At 36.9% G+C, this 13,501-nt stretch overlaps 1 protein-coding gene across 1 annotated transcript in view; it reads right to left on the reverse strand.

Annotated features, from left to right (window-relative positions):
• LTBP1 (latent transforming growth factor beta binding protein 1) overlaps positions 1–13,501 on the reverse strand; it is a 181,793-nt gene that overhangs the window by 112,991 nt on the left and 55,301 nt on the right. The window contains exon 5 of the mRNA XM_062490245.1: positions 5,121–5,288. Within this exon, the coding sequence (XP_062346229.1) occupies positions 5,121–5,288 (168 nt within the window). The remainder of the gene's footprint in view (positions 1–5,120; positions 5,289–13,501) is intronic.

Consider the following 13,501-nt stretch of genomic DNA (forward strand, 5'->3'; position numbering starts at 1 on the left):
AGTGTCTCTTCTAACATGTTCTAACCTTTCTAGCAACTCTTACCAAACCCAGTAACACAAAAGAGTAAAGTGTAATGGGTTAAAAACTGAACAGTGTGTACCTCACAAGCTGCCAAAAGAGACTGTGACTACAAATTCTCACCGATCCACACAAACACTGCCATAAGATGTGGGTCTTTTATATGCCTTTACATGTCATCAAATTAGCTTCACAATAATATTTGAAATACTATTTAAACTATTTAAAAAGGAACTAGAAAACACTCCTCAAATACCAGTCCTACAGTTCCCCTTCAGTGTAGTAGGACATGTGCAGTATGTATCATATGGAGCAAAGAATTGACAACTTTAATACCAAGTGGTAGCAAGAAAGCACCATCCATTTCTCCTGGACTTTCTGTCTTATGCAAACTGCAAATCAAGGCAGTTGCATGGCTGGCCAACAGGCTGCCTTGCTTGCAGTTAATTGCCATTTTTAACCAACGTTACTCTTCGATAACATCTGAAGTGCTTGAATAAAAAGCAATGCTAACTCCTACAACACTAACAGTAATTCATGATCACATAGGTCTGAATAAAATTCAGGAATTCTGTCAACATTTTGTAAAATAACTCTTTTAAATTTTCACAATTCTAAATAATTTTGTTTATGAAACTCTTTCCTAGATAGGAAATTCTGTTAGAAAAATAATTACATAGCGGGTCTTCTTACTAAATTTCCTTTGAATAACCTATTGTTTTAAAATATACTGGTCAAATTTTCTTTCACTGCTTTCAACAGAAGGCCAAATAAAATTTGAGCAAAATGCTTCTGCTGTTTCTTGGAACTTTTGATCTATATGTAATTGGAAACTTCTGGACAACCTCAATTACCTAAAAACATTGACACAGAGTCAACACAGGAAAGCTGGAAAATTTTTTGATAGAAAATTCCAATACGAAGAGTGCCAAAATTCAAGAGGCAACATAATTTTGAGCATTATTGCAACAGAGTACAGCATATCCAGGTGATCCATGCTGAAAGTTTCAGAATTTATGATTAAATGTGAAGGACCAGATACATTTTTACTTAAGACACCATGTTCACCTGGAGAAGGCTTCAAGGTGACCTCATAGCAGCCTTCCAACATCTAAAGGGGACTTACAAGTGAGCTGGAGAGAGACTTTTTACATGGGCATGGACAGGACAAGGGGAAGTGGCTTTAAATTGAAAGAGGGTAGGTGTGGATTAGATAGGGGAAGAAATTCTTGACTGTGAGGGTGGTGAGGCACTGGCAAAGGTTGCCCAGAGAAGCTGTGGATGCCCCATCCCTGGAAATGTTCAAGGCCAGGTTGGACTGGGCTTTGGGCAATCTGGTCCAGTAGGAGTCCCTGCCCATCACTGGGGGTTGGAACTCTTAAGATTTTAAAGGTCTCTTCCAGCCCAAACCCTTCTATAATGGTACGATTCTGTTTCCTTATTTGACACACATACTGCCAAGTGCTCAGACATAACATTTTTTACAGAAAGATATGCACTTTCATTGACAAGCATGCAACTTTGACTTATCATTTGTAACAGTTTGAATGAACCGCTTTAAATGAGATGCAGGGCTGCAGATGAACACTGAATATGAACCTAAGTATTAAATGACTGCTTCCTTTACTAAGTTCTGTCATTCCTGTTCAATGAATGAAGCACAGATCCCTTGGGAAAAAGTGGAATGTAAATTTATAATTAAATATTTAGACATAACAGTGGGGGGGAAGCATGAAAATATTAATTTGGGCATTTACTAATTCCTTATTGCTTCATTTTACAGTTACAAATTAGTCATTGTCCTCCCACTCTCTACAGGAAGAGAATTCATTTCAAAATCGGAATGTGGAATAATTTTGAGTAGAAACAGGACACCTCACTGAGTAACTTCAACAGTGAAAGAGACAGAAACCTCATGTGCTACTCTATTCCCATCCTTTCGTATGCACACATATTGACCCTGTTTTACAAGCCTCTAGATAGATATATCAGGACTGAAATGCCATACAAACTGTACACTCCTTAATCCAACAGAATAGTAAGATTCATCTATTCAGCAGAAGTTTCCACTCAGACTAAATGCTTTCATTCTCCAAGCCAATGAATTATTGGAGGTTGGTTAGTTTAACTGCAACATATCCCATTCACAAAATTAAACTGCAAAACCCCCCAAAGTTTCATTGAAGCAGCCTGGCAATCAAAGAGGTCTTTCCTTTTTAATACCAAGCTTTCATCACCTTAAATTGCAGTGCTAGGAGCTATTCCTCACCACAGCCAAAAATCTTAGCTACCTGAAAAGCAGCATTCCCCCCAATCTGTCCTTTATTGTGGATTTTTGCTTTTGATGGCTTATTCATATTGTATAAAATTTTCAGGAAACAGGATTAGTTCCTTGCCTGGGCTCACTGCTACCAAGTTCCAGTTGAACTGACAAACTGAGCACATTTTAAGAATCTGAAATAATCCATGACAAAGTTGGAATAGCTGTACTACAGGTATTGCAACTTATTCTTTCTGAAAATGCAATGTTTACAAAGTTTAGCACAAAGCTGAAAAGAAACAAGAAAAATTACTCTGGCTCATTATTATAAATAATTTATTATTAAGAACAAGGCAAATTGCTGTCTAACTCATCTGTCATCCAAGAACCCAAAATCAATCTTGTGTACTAGAATGCTGCTCCTGCTACAGGAACGCTCCTGCTTCCAAATAGGGCATGTGACAATTTTCTCTGGTTTTAGGAAGAACCAATATTTTTAAAAAAACATATTGAAATAGTCCTTTTCACTGCTTTAAATATGTACTTCCTGACATGACATTTTGTTTCACGGTTGCATTTTTCAATACCAAGTCCTCTAAATAAGAATTTCCACACATTTTGGATTAATGGTAAGTAAAGAAGTTTAGAACAGGGACTTCAAAGCAAAAAGCACAAGTTAAACATAATTCAGCTGTTAAATATAACAAAAGTTAATGCTCTTGGAAGACACAAATTACTTCTGCTTTATGTGTCAGGAGACATGAGGACAAGCCTAAGCTAGTGAAAGGCACTAGTTAAAGAACAGAGATGAAAAAATATTTCAGTGGCATGTATGTTAAACTGATTGAAAAGCTCCTGAAAAGTATGACTGGTGAAAGAATTCAATCTACAGGTATAGGATTCCTCTAGTTATTAAGAAGTTCAAGCAGCATTTTAATTTTTTAACTGGAGAGCCTTTAAGTTCTGTTTCAGACCTTCTTCTTCTTCTGTGAAAATGACAAGACCTAGATCTGCACTAAACACTTTTTGTCTTTTAAATGTAGCAGGGAAGATACTTCAGGAGGCAGGTTAAAAATCCTTATCCATGTGTAGCAACTTGCTTTTATACATTTTTCAACATAAGACTCCCTTATCTTTCCATCAAATACTATAGATGTTTTTGTTGAACGTTTCTAGCAGCCCATTGTACACAGTGCATCAGAGCTGCGTGGCCTGAGGCCAGGAAGGAAGGTGTGGAACACGTCTTCACAGGTCAATTTCCACTCTCCAAGTTTTCAAGTATTTGAGAGAAGGTCATGTTACAGCACAGATTTACATAGCAGACAAATTACATGACTGCCTGTTCTCAGCATTTCATAATTTCAATAGAAAAATTAGGTCAAATGAAAGCGGGGAAGAATAACCCTATCCTTTCTTGCAAGTCAGAAAAATTAAACAAAAAACTTACTTAGCTGGGGTTCTTGTCAAAAACATTGTAAAAATCTGCATTGTCAGTAAACACAAAAGTATAAGATTTACCATTACTTTACAAAATACCTTTTTTTTTGTGCCTCCAAACAACCACAAACAAACCCCAAAATTTGCTCCATTCTTGTTTTAAAACACTACTTTTACTATTAGTCCAAAACGCATACATTTTTACAAACATGCATACATTTTTACAAACATGCATACTGTGACAGAATGAGTTAATAACTTCAAGGTCTTTACCCCACAGCCTGACAGCCTAGTAGGAGTGTTAAAAGAGGGAACTGCTCTTTGTATCATCTGTCCAGAAGAAAAGAATAATAATTTCAAACAGCTTTTCCCCCCCACCCTCAGAGCATGAAATACACTGCACTTGAAAAATGGCAATACTGGCCAGCCTCAGCACTGCCTGAACTCTATGTTTATTCTAGACAGAGACTAAAATTACAGTGTTCATATTTGGCATTCTTTGACTAGAAATTTGCAAAATATTTTTTTTTATTCAGAAAACAACACTATGATATTCTCAGGATAACTACAGAATTACTTTCCAAGAGTAGTTCAGGGTATCATAATGTGAAATGACAAATTTGAAGTATTTAGGTATGTACCCATATATCTGTATATCTTAATTTACAAGGTAAATACTTGCACACAAACGCCTATTTAGTATACAGTAAAAATATATACTATTCATTATCCTAGGTAGCTTTCAGGATTTGTTTCAAGAGAGTCAAAGATTTGTAGGGTTTAGTCTGGCATGCTGTTGATACTCTTACTGAGCAAGCATAAACATTAACAAAGAAATTACTGGCTTCAACAACTTTAATTAGGCTTAACATTATTCCAGTTTCTAAAAACGTCAAATATGAAATCTGACTTACTTTCAGCAGTAAGAAAAGTTTTAAGCTGCTGCATATTCAAAAAGGATTGTAGCTTTAAGGAAATGCTGAACAAGTTTCTGAAGAGAGTCACTGTTAGCTGTTCACTAGGTTTTTATGTGCATTTGATACGTATTAAACAAGTAAAAAAGAGCAAACACAACTTTTTGTGTAATCTGTCATTTTCCCTATTTACTAACACAAACTCTGAGGAAGGAATTTTACCGAAAGCTTCAGCTTAACATGTTGCATCCCTGCAGCTGAAAATTCAGATGAAAAATACGGGAGCTTTTTTCCTCTGACACAAAAAGAACTTTTGGGACCATTTCCAAAGGACACCAGAAAGCTTGTCTAACATACAGTGCTTCCTACTCGGAACAGCCCTCCAAACAAAGAGTAACAGATGCACAACTGGTATTAATAACAAAACATCTCCTCCCTCCGTTAGTCAAGAGAGGACAGCTAAGGACAAATAGAGTTTTGGGGTACTTACCTACTCGGAAGTTAGTGGCTGTCAGTGTGTCAGCAGCATGGCCGTTTTCACTGATGAGGGTGGTTGTATTTCCCTTCTCACAGTTGTTCTGACAGTTGCCTTTGGTACAAGTCACTTTACAGATGCTGGGTGTAAAGACCACCTTGATGCGACCAGTGTGATTTCCCACTGTCAGCGGAGGCAAAGAAAAAAAGAAAAATAAACAGATCACTTTGGTATCCATTGATTTCCTTCAAAAAGTTTTTGGGGAAAAAAAAGGCGTGGAGGGGGGGAAGGCGACAGGTCTACAGGAGGAGGGCAGTCTGCAGTGCTCTCTCATAGATCTCCAGTGGTGTCTCTGAAACAGGAGTAGGAAGCTTAGCAAACAGAACTCCGGGATCCGCTCCAAAACCACATTTAAAGTCAAGTCACTGGAGTGGGATTAGTAATCACAATGCTGCACTTTATTCACAGGCAGACAAAGAGCAATACCAAGGGCACGACAGCTTAAATAGCCAACCCTGACAGGCAGATGTAATGTAAAGAGGCTGGCTGTGCACCTAGAGGTGAATAAACTCTTGTGTACTCCTACATACTTTTCCTGTTTCTGCACTTATTAAGTCACTATTTGTAGCTCGACCCCTGGAAACGTTTTAGGCATGCGGCATGTCTGAAAACATCTGTCTCAAATCTCCTGGCACCCCAGCCTGAAGTGGTCAAACCTTGTGATGCAGCTGCCTGGACCCATTTTTTCTTCACATTTTTTGGGCATTATTTTTCCACAAGAATTTACATACTCTAGACTGAGCTCTACTGTCAGCCTTTGTTTTAGCAATAAATAGCTCAGAGAAAGGAGTGAGGAATTATCAGAGCTTTAAAATACTGAGATCAAAGATAAAAAATGGCCAGACTCTCTTCTTTATATACTTCCCTGTAGTCATTTAAAAAAAAAAAAAACTTGACTGCAATAAAGATTGCACAAGCACTAATTTGTAATTAAGCTGGTTGTAACAATTTCTTGTTACAGAACTCTATTCAAAACCCGATGTATTTGATTCTCTATCTAACAGCTGAAGACAAAAATTATATTAAAACTACTTTTTAGGAAAACTGGGGGAAAGGACAGATTCTATTTGCAATTATTTAAAAAGAAAACATTTTGTCCTCTGCATGTTAGTAATAAATTCAGCAAGTTCTTGAAAATATATTACAGCATCTTTGTGGAAACTATTAATAAATACCTTCATATCAAACCTAACAATGCCAAGAAATGACGCACAGAAAGAGAAGAATCTCCTTCTTCCTCATGTCATAGAAATAAAAAAGTTGCTGGATAGCTGCCTAACCTAGTTCATGAAATACCCTGCAAACAAACACATTTCTGAAAATATCAAGAAAATCTTAAAAATCTTCCCACTTCAAAAAAATACAAAGCCTTCTTATTTCTTCATAAACAAACAGATTTAGCAATTGTGCAGATTTGTTTTGTCTACAGTAAAGGCATTTCTCTATTTGAACAGCAGCTGTAGTACAGATGCTCCCACCTTATTTTCCTTAAACAATGCTCAGAAAAGGAAGAGCCCTGAGAGATACAAGAATAAAATATTTTCATCAAAGGCTACTATTTTGATTTCAGGGGATTTTGAAGACATCTTAGATTCTAGGATGCCATACATTTCTTACAGAAATGAATATACCTTAATAAACAGATGTAAGTGACCTATGAACTGCTGAGGGTAGAACCTCTAAGCTTTGCTTTTTTTAAAGCATAGCTTCATAAGCAATAGTGCAATCTTTGTATTTTACTTGCATAGTTTTATATATATGTTTCTAGAAAAGAGTCCATTTTATATCTTTTATTTTCAGACATTTTAGCAATATTTTTCCTTTAGGATGTGATCTAATTAAAAAAAAAACATGGTTAATTGGTCACAACAGTTCGTCCTGTCTACACTGTAGAAACCAGTATTGGGGGACTCCGACAAGCTTTTTGGCTTAGCTAAAAAAATAAATAATAATAATCATTTGGCTTTGTCAATGTTGGAAGGGCAGAAAAGGCAGAGCTCAATGTGTGATGGAGCTCGCAGTGCAAATACTGAAAGTGAATGGAGGTGACATGATTTGTGCTGCTATGGCATTGGGAAGGAATATGGGAGAAGAGCAGAGGCCATGCAGTCTGATTCTTCTACCTGACACCAGGGATGTTTTGTACAAACCAAGTACGCCTCCTACCCAGAAATATTCTGTACAATGTGTCCACAAAGAACAAAGTTTGACCATAGTACCAACATAGCACCTGCCACAATCGTGGTTAATGAGCTGTAAGAAGTACCCCAATTTTCTATCTACCCAGGAGATGAGAATTCGACATGAAATTGTGCAGGGACACATTGGCAGGTTTGTTGTTCTCACTCCCCCAGACAGGACCCCTTCCAGAAAGTCTTGTTCCTCCAGCTCTTCTGAGTGTTGACCCAGGACATGAAGCTCATGAGTACAGTAGCGTTGTTAGTGCTATACACACCTACTCTGCAGTTAATGCCTTTGGGACCAGCAATCCAGAAGAAACATCCATGTGTGCTTCATTCAATAAAATGTGCTATTCATGCACCCATGAAGCTCTTTCAAATGCATCCAACTTAAACTGCAATAGACTGTTTGCACACCCAGCATCAGGCCCATAGTTATGTTTTTGAAATAGTAAAGATGAAACCAAAAACCATCATTTATTTCTCCTTCACAGTATTCTGTACTATGTTATTGAGCGCTGAGCTGTAGTTAATCTTGGGAATACTGTTCACAACAACAAAACTTTCAAAAATCATTTTTACCGCATAGTTTAGATTTCACCAGAAAATCCTGCAGCACAATTATTTTAGTAAAAGAGATGTCTTAGTATGAGACCCAACAGAAATCATAAAACTTGCTTTTCAGTGCTTCTGGATAAGAAAACACTAGTATCTAAGTTTGGGAGTAATAGTAGCCAAACAGTACTTTCAAAAACACAGATCAATATCTAGAGAGCTAAAGAGTATCCCTTACACAATATTCTAATAGAGTTTTTCAGGAAGAAGTCTTAAAAACAACACAATGGAAGCCTTAGCCCCTACAGATATTCACCTAATTATGAGGAAGTTGTAACTGCAGCGAGGTCTCCCCTCAGTCTCCTCACCTCCAGGCTGGACAAACCAAGTGACCTCAGCTGCTCCCCTTATGGCTTCTCCTCAAGACCCTTCCTGCTTTCATGGCCCTTCTTTGGACACTGTCCAATTGCTTTATAGGGTTCTTATACTGTGGCACCCAAAACTGTGTTGAAGAGCACTGACCCTAAAATAGTAGCCCTATAGACACCCACTAGTCATCAGCCTGATGTAACCCCATTTACTACAGCCCTTTGTGCTTGACCTGTTAGCCAGTTGGTCAACCATTATATGATGTCTTTATCTAGCTGTATACTACTTATTTTGCTACAAAGTAAATTCTCAGATATTCCTGTTTTGCTAGTTGCAAAGGGACAGAAATAAAACACCTCCATATTCTTCAGAAATGGGAAGATTTTCTCCATCTTAGATTTATGAAAACTATGAAAACACTTAAGTTTGTTCTCCCTCCCTAGCAGGCCACAACTTTCAACTTCAATTCATTTGAAGATGTTTAGGATGGATAAAAAGCTAATTATGGCCTCTGAGCTAAAAACTCATCAGCATTTGAAGAGGTGATTCAAGGCAGAGATGTCACTATCACTCTTTTCTGCAGTTGCAAAAAAGTAAACAGTACTATCCTCACAGATTCTGCAGCTTAGGGACCTTAATAGTATGCTTAATACACGCAGATTCAATTTGAAAGAAAAATCACAAGCCCTTCTCCTGAAAGGAAGCTTTTAGCAGAAACTTCAAGTTTACATTCTTGGACTTCCTTCAATCTCTTCTGTAATTTTCATTTCCATACTCTTCTCTACAGAAGAAAATTCAATTCTAAATGACAAACTATTCTTCAATATCTGTTATCTGATTTTGCAGTATTAATGCTAAACCCTACGATTTCATGCTAGGAAAAGACTGGTGCTGCTATAGCCTTGACCTCCTTTGACTTTGGACTAGCTCATGTATAGTATATGGACAGTATATTTTTAAGGAAGCATACAGAGTATTTTCTTCAAACTCCAGAACCTCTACTGATGATGCCACTGTGACACAGGCATGACAAAATCTGCAACTTAGATTACCTTAAATCCATTTCTTGGGGAAAAAAAATGATTATGCTACAACAACACACCTGGAATAATTTTTTTCTCTCTATATATAGAGACAGAAGTATGTCAGACTCTTCCAGACCAATTTTAAACATGTGGAAATGAAACACCTCACTACACTCCTAAGTATAACAGCAGGCTGAAGAAATACAACTATGAGACCAGATAAACAAGCTTAATAAAAAAACCAAAGTAGAAGATGCAAACACCAATTAAATAGCAAAAAAAGGTCAAACTAGAGATAGACTCAGATTGTTTTAATAAAGACAGGACAGTTGAGATGACTAATAGTGGATAAATCATAATCTTTCAGCTAGACAGCAAATTCACAATGAGATTCAGCCAACAGCGCCATCATCCTGCCTCCTAGTCCAAGCTCACTTATGCTTAAGAGCTCTGTGATATATTTGTCAAAAGAGATCAGTGGAAGAAAGTACCCATAATTTCCAAAAATCTGTAAAACTCTTGAGCCAGATTAAAAAAAAAAAAAAAAAAAAAAAAAAAAAAAAAAAAAAAAAAGAGAGACATCTGGGTAAAGTGATGCAATTTTAGTTGAAAGTTGGCACCATAGGTACATGATTTTTTTTCCATCTTCGTAAGTCACTATGATACAATATCATGAACTCGACAAACCCCTGCTGTGATAAATTTATGATTTAGCAACAACTGCAGGAGAAATGGAAAATAGAAGCAAAAGGATTTCTTAATAGAAGCCTTTCTGCCCCCACTATCCATTATGACCATTTTTTTCCTTGTATTAGCAAAAAAAAGGTGAAGTAGTTAAGACAGGGCAGGTGGCAGGTTTAATGTCCAGGTGGTCACAATATCTTACACAGCCACACCTGGAAAGAATTGTGTAAGGGCAAGGATTCCTCCTCAACCTCCTGAGTCGCTGAGTAATGCAACTCAGACTTTGTTTCTTCCTAGAATTATTTCTATAAACACTTCTTTTACTTGGGTTTAAGGCTGCTCCAACATTCTGACAGTATTCAATAGCTGCAGTGGAGCTCAGATGACCTGTGGTATGTCCCTGTTTTGCAGGAAGACAATGGGCTAGCAACACTAGTGAAAGCAGGACTGGCATTCAGTTAAAGAGATAACTATGTAGGTCATGGGGCAAAGAGAATAAAACATGTTAATATGTCAAAAAACATTGATGTTATTTATGTGATAGTTTTGTGCCTCACAGTGATTTAGTTAAAAAGCAGTGGCTTCTACCAGCTGAGGACATAGTGTAGTTTGTGCACACATCTCCCATATTCCTTGTACACAAATTTCTAAAGCTATTTTAAGAGACCTATTTGGTGGTGGTGGTTGTTCTTGGTTTTTGGGGTTTTTTTGTTTGTTTGGGTTTTTTTTAATGTCTTCACTTACGACAAATATCCAGAGGCAAACGTCCTAAGGAAAAAGAACCAGCAGAACTATAGACATTCCATCAGTACCTCCAGTAATGATACACACTGCTTTCTTTTCATGATCATCTACTTCCGTACTGATCCCAGTTTGTTTCCATATCTTTATCTACAGTGTGTCATCAGACTTGAAGATTCTATTCTAAAATTATAGTCTCTTCCCAATGAGAATAGATTATCTCAGGCTATTTCATGTTTTCAAATTATAACCATGATGCATGAGAAGAGCATTTAGAATGAAAACTTCTAAAATCAAACCAAATTAACTTCTGAACAGCTAATAGAGTCAACATTTTAAATTCTTAGATGACAAACACCCTCTTTTTTCTTAGCTAAATGCTGAGACAAAAAAAGGAAAGAAGCAGAAGGAAATTACTTATTTCCTAAAAAGGGTGTCTCAGAGTTATTTCACCACTCCACCTGGTTTAGTCCTTACAATAGATATGCTTGTTCAGCTAAAAGGAAAGATGATATTGTATAAAAGTCAACCACACAAGTAAGATAGTTAGGCTCTCAGAATTACTGTCAAATGACCTTACACTTTTACCAGTATATAAGGAAGTTTTGTCTTGTCACAGCTTAGTCATCAATTTAAAAAAAGAAGAAAAAACCCAGCCAACATAAACCTAGTTCCAAAAGATCAGAACAAGTTGAACTTAGCTGTCATACAACTTAGAAACAGCATAATCTAGAAGATGTATAATGCTAGGAGCTAAAGACAGGAAAAGAAAAAACAAAACAACAAAAAAAAATAAATAAACCAACAAGAAAAAAGAGAGAAAGACACACCAGATTGACATACAGGCCAGAGACAGGTCTTCTCTAAATTTTTGAATACACATTGAGAGAAACGCAGGCTTTAAAATGTACAGAAAGGACTGAAAGAGTTTGTCAGAGATCACTTCATCTCCCCTACTGTCATTTTCCCAGGATAAAAAAGCAACATTAACCAGGTTTATCCAGACTATCCTCAAACCCCTTCTATTATGCAGATCCCACAGCCTCCCCGAGAATTTATTCCAGCACTTCAATCTCTCTTATTATAAAGGTGTTCCTAATACCTACCTCACATTTCCCCTGTAGCAACTCAGGCAAACTATTTCCCTCTTTTATCTACAGCAACTCTTAACAAAACATTATTCCTCTGTGCATCATTTTCTATCATACTTGAAGATCACTGCCGTCAATCTCCTTCACTTTCATTTTGATGAGACCAAAACCATCTAAACATTCAGTCTAACAGCCCCTATTTTGCAGGTCTCCATCTTTTTTGTTTTGCTTTTGATACCAGTCACTTGGTCCTCTTCTTTCTTCACAAACCCTGTCTAAAACCACACTATGCTGTAACTGAGGTCTGATCAATGGTGGGGAGAGCAGCAGAATTACTTAACACAGCTTTATATAAAATGCTTCTATGACTTTGTCTCCCAACAGTGCACTAACTAATGCTTCATTCCCAGAACCAATCTGTGGGCTAGGCTGAAGGGGCACACATCCCCCAAATCCCTTTCTGATCTGTTGATGCAGATTTCATCCTAGTAAAACAAATATAGAACATCTCGTGCACAACCTTAGCAGGACTGAACTCAACCCTTACTCTGCTCTAAGCACAGGAGTAAAATCTCCTACATTCAAACATCACTCATCTAAAATTCATGCAGAATATGTCTTATTCTTTCTGTAACAGTCTCAAGCACAAACAAGTTTGAAAACTACATGTATTAACTAAAGGCAAGGCACAGTTGTTTAGTATTTTTATTTTTTGGCTACAATATACAATACCTACCTTTGCTCTTTCCAGAAACTTGGTTACTGTTCCCTAGTACACCTCACAGCCAGTTCTCTTTTCATAAGCATTGGGGAAAATTAGACATATCAATGAAAAAAAAAAAAATTAAAAAAAAAAAAATCCTGATTTATTTAATCCAAGATCCAATGCCTTCTCTAATGCTTAAAAGTACACCCCCAGCTCTGCATGAGGTAAGGCATTTGTGGGCACATCCACCCAGTCACACATTTTAAGCAAGATGACAGTATGGCAACCTGTACTTGATTTAACACATCTAGCCAGCTGTAGGAACACATTATTAAAATGTAACCAGTTTAGCACTCCTACTTTTTGTTATTTCTGTACTTCATATTTTTGCTGCATTTGTATGATGTTACGTGTATTTCTTCCATTAATAAAGCTTAACCTTTGATATTTCATCACTTTTCAAGTATTCAGTTCTACAGTCTTGATGTAAACTAAAAGGCTTCCAAAAAAGCAAAACACAATCCAGCTACCTAATATGACAGTAATTGAAGAGGGATATACACTGATGTTTTTGTTGACGTTCTTATTGCCAATGCAATCTCTTCCTTGCTCCCTGTCAAAGAATAGAACAGAGAATTGCACTGTCTTCTTTATCACCACCTCTACCACCCTCCAAAAGACACTAAAATTTTTAGTAGCCTATTCTAGGATAGGAAAATAACCCACTCTTCAATTACCTTAATCTCAGTTTAAAATGGAGTGTGAACAGTATACTGTTTGAAGTCATTTACTACAGCAACACTTGCATCCTTCAAGTATGTTTCCTCCATTAATTTTGACAAATTCCAAAAAGCTCTCTATTATCTGCAACACAGGGGTTTTTTTGTTTTCTAGGGATTGCTTCATTTAAAAGTACCAAAGGAGCATATACAGGCACAAGTGCTGAGATTGTTTGGAAAGACCTAACTATGTTTACATGCCACAA

Source organism: Cinclus cinclus, chromosome 3 (assembly GCF_963662255.1).
Source record: "Cinclus cinclus chromosome 3, bCinCin1.1, whole genome shotgun sequence".
NCBI classification, from domain to species: Eukaryota; Metazoa; Chordata; class Aves; order Passeriformes; family Cinclidae; genus Cinclus; species Cinclus cinclus.